Here is a 6,857-nt window from a genome sequence, read left to right on the forward strand (position 1 = left end):
GTTGTGAAAAACCGATTACACATTTTGCATGACATCGATTCAAAGAAAGAAACAAAAGAAAACAACGCTCACCGAGCGATAAACTCCAAACGCGAAGATTATTTATCTCTCACCAAATACATGAAACTTTTAGACAGTAATATTTCATGAGATGTAAGTTTTGAGAAAATCTGTGACCTTATACGAGTTGTTTTCTAATACCAATTCTGTAATATTTCTTGAACATTAAACAACCTCCTTTCCAGTCGATCAACTAGTCGAAAAAAATCTATTGTTGTATACACGGGTTTAGCCTGTCTGAAGGTTTCCCATTGTGCCATTTAAACAAAATTCTAAAAAACAACTCTTTCTACATGATTGATTTGAAAATAGAACGTGATAACAACGCAAACATTGTCACGACAGGTTAAATCATGCGTGTTAAAGTCGGGTTTAACCATTGTATACAGTCGCATATTTTGCGTAACGTACGACCAGAAATTCCAGATCTCGTTTCAAAAACAGAATATTTTGCATCCAACCGTTACATCCCATCCCATACCAACCTATCCAAGCAACTAGTTGTTAAATACAGCCTCATGTATATTTGTTTATAAAGTACAGTAACAAATTGTTTACAAAAAGGTTATTTATTTATTTCGATTGCTTGTTGTTATGTCACTTTGCTGGATAACAGGTTATACATTTCCAATGTCAACCCGTAAGTTAGGCCACTTAGCACTTTACATGCAATCTTCTAACTGTAAAATAGCTCGGTTGCCGACAAGAAAAGGCTAGCTCAGGGCTTGGGTTCTCAATGATTGCACTAAAAAGTCTGTATTTTTATAGCCGTATACTTTTGACAACTGTCAAAGACCTGTAGTTCACACTCGGTTGCATAACTCAACAATGTGTATATAATAACAAATCGGTGAAAATTTTTACCAAATTGGTCATCGTCGATGTTGCAAGAAAAAAACGAGAAACAAAACATCCCTGTTGCTTTTTGGACCTTTTTTTCAAGCTTCTGATTATAAGAACAGGCACATATATACGCTATTTTATAACATGTATCCTGGTTACTGCTTCTGTGTATCAAAGTTACACGTACTCGTCGTTATTTTTTCATAGGAGTATGAAAATAAATGTCTATCTGAGTTGAACTGACGAGAGTGTGATTGGCTTCACCAGAACGATGACTCTACGACTCCACCTTGAACCACGTTTATTTCCGTATCCACTATTATCTCGACTGGGAGCCTTAAACAATGCCCGTAGGGCCAGTGACATAGTTCTCTGAATAAAATGTCAATTTTGCTGATGAAGAAGTTTGATTCGATTTAGTTATAATAATACCTCAACTCTGACAATAATTGCTCCCTTGACCTAAATGAAATAAGGTCTACTTTAATCTGAAACCGAGGGATTTTGTATATAAACTGGACACCATTTCGGTAAGTGTCAAAGACTGTAGTAGATTCACTGAAATTTGGACTTAAATTGGTCATAGAAATTCCAGGCAAATTGTGACAGAAAAACACCCTTGTTGCACAAGTTTGTGTGCGTTTGGATGCATAAAAAGCTTCATTTGAATATTGTAATAGTAAAAAAAATACCTCTTTCTCAAACTACGTTACTTTATAGGGAGCCGTTTTTACAATGTTTTATACTATCAACAGCTCTAAATATTGCTCATTATAACAAGTAAGTTTTTGTGCTAACAAATTTGAGTGTCCACTGCCTTTAAATAAAAAGTCCATCATATCGACACCTGGAATGTGAGTGTCAGCTTCACTAAAACAACAGTGAAACACTACCACTCCAAGGTCTCCATTAAAATACACACAAATCGCGGTACACCAATTCAACAGATTTCGCCACCAACGCGCGAATCAAAACAAACCATTGATAACAACTCAGCGATCTACCACTACCAGCAGGCGGCACAATACAATACAAAACTGTTTCCTGTAATTCTTGGGGTTTTATAAATACACAAAAAAAAAACTGGAAATTTCTAGACAACATTCCGAAGTCAGTATACCAACAGTACTTTGTATTGTTTAAGTTTATAAAGTATTTTAACGACTGCACAATTCGTTCAGATTATGCAGCATTCGCCTTTAAAGCTTATCCTCAGCCCACATTTTTGTAGATAAAAAAAGGTCAGTGGTGGGGCTACAGTCAGAGCGGGTTCACAAAACGTAGGGCAAGTGTAATTATGCCAATCTAATTCAATTAATTCACCAGTATTCTAAACCAGGCCTGATACTTTAAAGGAGGCAGTGGAGGCGATTGCCTCCATGCCCCCTGGTCAATGCCATGGTGCTCTTGAAACGCTCCCGTAGAAATTTACAGGGTGCCCTTTACCAAGGAAAAATGGTTCGATACCCTCCCCCTTTCAAAACCGAACAATAAAAATCAGCTAAACAACAAAACCAGCCAGCCTTAAGCAGCAATTTAGCAAAATCTGCGGGTATACCACTTATAATGGAACTTGACACGACCTATATATCATCATAACGTGGAATGTGTCACCTCTACTTTATGTGTAAAAAGTGTGTCCTGTCAGTCATCCTACCCTCTGAATCTTTTCTAGGAGAGAAGTAGCATTTTATTGACTGGAACCCAACAGATCTTAAGAGTAATAGGTTCGGTGGGTTATTTTAGGTGTCGGCTTACATGAAGTCATGCCGAAACTAATCCCTTTTTGTTTTAACTTTCTGGTTACTGTAAGTGTCATGTAGTGTGACTGTTATGGACCATGCCCGTTTCAACCATCAGCGAGAAGTAGATTGATTGGTTGATTGATTGAATTTAATCGGATAAAAACATGTCAAAAATACATGCATAAAAACGGGGGGAAATACAATGGAATGAGATAAACCAAAATAGACCACAAGCTGCAAGCCAATATCTTAGGGCGTACTTCCGTCGGTCCTTGGTAAAACCGGCTTAGCAATCACTACAGGCATACATGCTTTGCAACCATTAGCCTGGTAACGAACCATAACCAATACAAATCGCATTTAATGTTTTGCTTGTAGATTTTTCCCTTTATTAAACACTAATTTGCTGTGCTTAGTAAATTTGCAAAGAAGCATCTCGACGTAAAACCTGGCAAAACCAACCACAGAGAAGTAACACCGGCTTAGCAATCATTAGCCTGGTAACCAAACCACAATCATTTCAAATTACATTCTTTCTGGCTGGAATTGTTTTCTTCTAAGCACTAATTTGATGTGCTTAGAAAACTTTCAAAGAATCATCTCGACATAAAATCATGAAATGTGGACAACCATTTATCAATTGCGACAGGTTGAATGAAATTAAAAACATGTATATGTACATGATACTTGTAATTTCACTTGCCCGGTTCTAGCACAGCGAGGATAGCCAATGTCGTCTATGATGTGATGCTAAGTACATTCCTTTCGTTGTGATTTTTATTTAATTCGACAATAAAACCTTGAGGGGATTAAGTAATCACCCACACCAACTTTCATACCTTCACATCTACCCTAATGAATTCCGTAAATTCCTCGCAAGAACAAAACACAAAGGGCTTCAATAAAAGCATTTCAATCACTAACACAATGAAACATAAAATGGTTGCGCCTTTCCCAAATTGGTTTGCATCATTTCTTACTCCTGAAACGCATTGAAGTGGAAAGAGACACATTTTGCATTAGATCTGCATGTAACAATTACTAGTGTTATGTGTTAAATGCTGATACACCATCTGCATTTCGTAAAGTCCTGAAGACTCACCTTTTTCCATGTTAATTTCTTTCTAGTGCGCTATGATCTTGATGGAATAGGGCCATATAAATATTAATTGTTACGTTATGTTATGGCGATATGTCCTTATGGTGTTACCCGCCACGAGTTAATGTTTCAGTTAGACAATAATTTATAAAGGTGCCATTGACATTTGACTACATTAATGACATCATTCTCTAAAACTGCAATGAGTTGTGGAACTATTAACCAGAAGACCTTGACTAACAACACAAGTGTATACACTTAAAAAAAAAAATTGTATTGTACATATTAAGTGTATATTGTATACAGTTGAATGGAAGTTAAATCTACATATCTTACAAAATGTGAAATGTTGTACTTACTCCGTGCTTTAGGCCTAATTATTCCGTGTAATATCTCTTTGATGTCTTCTTGTGTATCAGCCTCAGTGACCAAACTCGACTCCGGAAAAATGCCATGCCTTCTCATGTTGGATAAATATCCATCCGAGAGGAAATAATAATATGTCAGTCTCTGCGAGCCCTCGGCACTTGCAGCTAATACCGCGGTTGTATTCCACTTAAAAACATTTGTAAAAACATCGAAGATTATTTTCCCAAGTTTGGAAGCTGTGACGGACATTCTGGTGACGTGAAGGCCGTCCAAACTACTCGCCACGCACCCAGATGTTACGTAAACTTTACGCCAGTGCGACACCAAACGGGCGATGTTGGCCGAGGGGTAACTACAGGCAGGTCCAAGGTATACGTCAGCCGACTCCTCGCGCGATCGGAGCGCATCCACGGATAACTTCAACACCTCTTCCTGGCTACATTTGGAGTCGTATTCCCGAAAAGACACATCGACTGTATTTCCAATGAGCTCATTGACACGGCTGCTATTTAACGCTATTATTATGGCAGGAACAACCTTGACTGCAGAGAAATCAAACCAAGGGTCATTCGGCAGAAGTATAGCCAAATTGATCTTTATTTTCTCCTGAGGTTTGTAGGGTTCCACAACACTGGTATTATCTCCTGTTTTACCGTCAACTCGCCATGGCGATGTAAGACTGAGGAGCAATGCAAACCAAAGAAAAGCACTCACTAAAACCGGTTGTTTCGATTGTATATCCATGGTTGTGATGACAAGTGGATAGATTCCGCTGACTCTGGTGAGAGCTACATCCAAGCTTTGGCAACTGTCGCGTAAAATCCCTTCAGGTTATGTACAGGTCAAACCACGTGGTTGAAAATGACAACAATAATATACGAAGGTCGTATTGTACATTGTACCACACTGCAAAAAAAAGAAATTCCACTGTCGTTTCCTTTGGATTTGTTTTCGTGTCAGAATATCGTCCACGCACTTGGTTTCCCAACCGTTTTTTTTTTTTAATTTAGCTCTTGTGTGTCCAAAATTCTGTCACGACGACTCTTACTGACAAGCAGTGTCACGGCTGACTGTATTCCAAAGAACCCTTCAATCATAAACTGTAACCAAAATGTACACGTTGTTCCGAGTTGACTGAACTACTGACATAGAACAGACGGGGAGAACTTGGTAGTATTAGCCGCGTATGCTTGCTGCTATATTCACGGACGTCACCAACACATGGTAGATCCAACGGTACTGCAAGCTATACCCGCTTATGCCATGTTCCATAGCTGACTAGCTCTCACTCGACATTCATTCACCAAAAACTGTGACCGGTAGCGCGCAGGCGTTGAATCAGTTCAGCCAATCGTGTCATTGTCCATATTACAGCGTAGCTCCCCATTACTCGCATTCGTGGTACAACCAATACATTTTGAGATAAGATAAATGATTTAGAGTGTAGCCCACAATGTACATGTACGTCTAGTCAGCACTGTATGGTCTCGAGGCAGAAAACTGCCGGAGGATGCTTGAGCGAGCCCCCGAGCAAGGGCCATAAATTCACTCCTTACCCCCTCCTTTACGGGAAATCTTAGCCCCTAGACATGGTCTATATTAGATTATCCTAGCCACAGCTAACGGGCGTTTTCCACTGGGGAAATTTGAGTACACGCACTTGTTTTTTTCTACTCTCAATATCACTTAGATATGCTGGTGCTTTTTTGGCAATACATTGCACAAAAACAATGACAAACGCTTCCTTATGACCAGTACATTCTCTGTATTATGTGGGCAAATGGCTGGACTTGGAATTGCCAACCTTGACCCGGTTCGCCCCATCATTTTTACTAAAGTGTCTTTGCAATAATTTTGCCATTTTCTGTAGTAATAAAGTGTGACTAACCGGATAGAAGTGAAGTAATAGATGAACTATCATCTCTCGGTTTCTAAAAATAGCAATTCACAACAAATTGATTGCCACCTCTCTTCTTTATGCCGACATAAAGACGTCGTTTCGTTCATGGACTATTGAGGGCGCTTGTTTTCAAATCATGGCTTACATTGGGGCTCCCCTGGAGGGCAATGTACTGGGGCTGTGATGTATGCCATCTGGGTGTTATTGTTAAGCCACTCTTACTTTTATAGTAACACGCATTGAGTACTTGGGTTTCATAAGTTGTCAGTCTTGTTTTGCCATTGTCTGGCTTATACAGTTATAATACACTGTTGTTCATTTCAAGACACTTTGCAGATATTAATCCAATGTTTTGAAGTTGAGCATTATTGCAAAAAGTGTTTCATATCGTTTTTAGGTGATTTGAATTGTTATGCAGGCGCGATAGTACCCTGCGACTGGACTGCCAATTTCTGGTGGTGCGTCATGACCGTGCGGTCTATTTACCTGACCAAATCTATGATGTTGTCAGCATAGACCTTATGCATTGACGTCATCCAGCGGCCATCTTTGTGGAAAAACGGTGACGAAACAATCGAAACGCACAGATTTGTACGCGCGGCGCTCAGGATTGGCCAATGAACAACCTCCTTTTGACCTCTAGGTGAGGGCGCCCTACTGAAATGACGTCATGTACATAAAGTCTATTCGTGGGTTCGAGTCCCGGTCATGTTGTGCCATTGAGCAAGATACTTAACCATGATTTCGTCGTAAAAGGTTGGGAATTTAGTGTAAATAAGTTGCTCTGGTGGATGCATCCTAGTGGATGATACCCATGTCAACATAGTACATCCTTTCGGAC

At 39.4% G+C, this 6,857-nt stretch overlaps 1 protein-coding gene across 1 annotated transcript in view; it reads right to left on the reverse strand.

The window, feature by feature from the left end:
- LOC139937870 (atrial natriuretic peptide receptor 1-like) overlaps window positions 1-5,233 on the reverse strand; it is a 386,766-nt gene extending 381,533 nt beyond the window's left edge. Inside the window, exon 1 of the mRNA XM_071933239.1 lies at window positions 4,107-5,233. Coding sequence (XP_071789340.1) covers window positions 4,107-4,860 — 754 coding nt within the window. The 5' untranslated portion in view covers window positions 4,861-5,233. The remainder of the gene's footprint in view (window positions 1-4,106) is intronic.
- Between the last annotated feature and the right edge of the window lie 1,624 nt (window positions 5,234-6,857).

The sequence above is a fragment of the Asterias amurensis genome, chromosome 5, assembly GCF_032118995.1.
Source record: "Asterias amurensis chromosome 5, ASM3211899v1".
In the NCBI taxonomy this organism is placed as follows: Eukaryota; Metazoa; Echinodermata; class Asteroidea; order Forcipulatida; family Asteriidae; genus Asterias; species Asterias amurensis.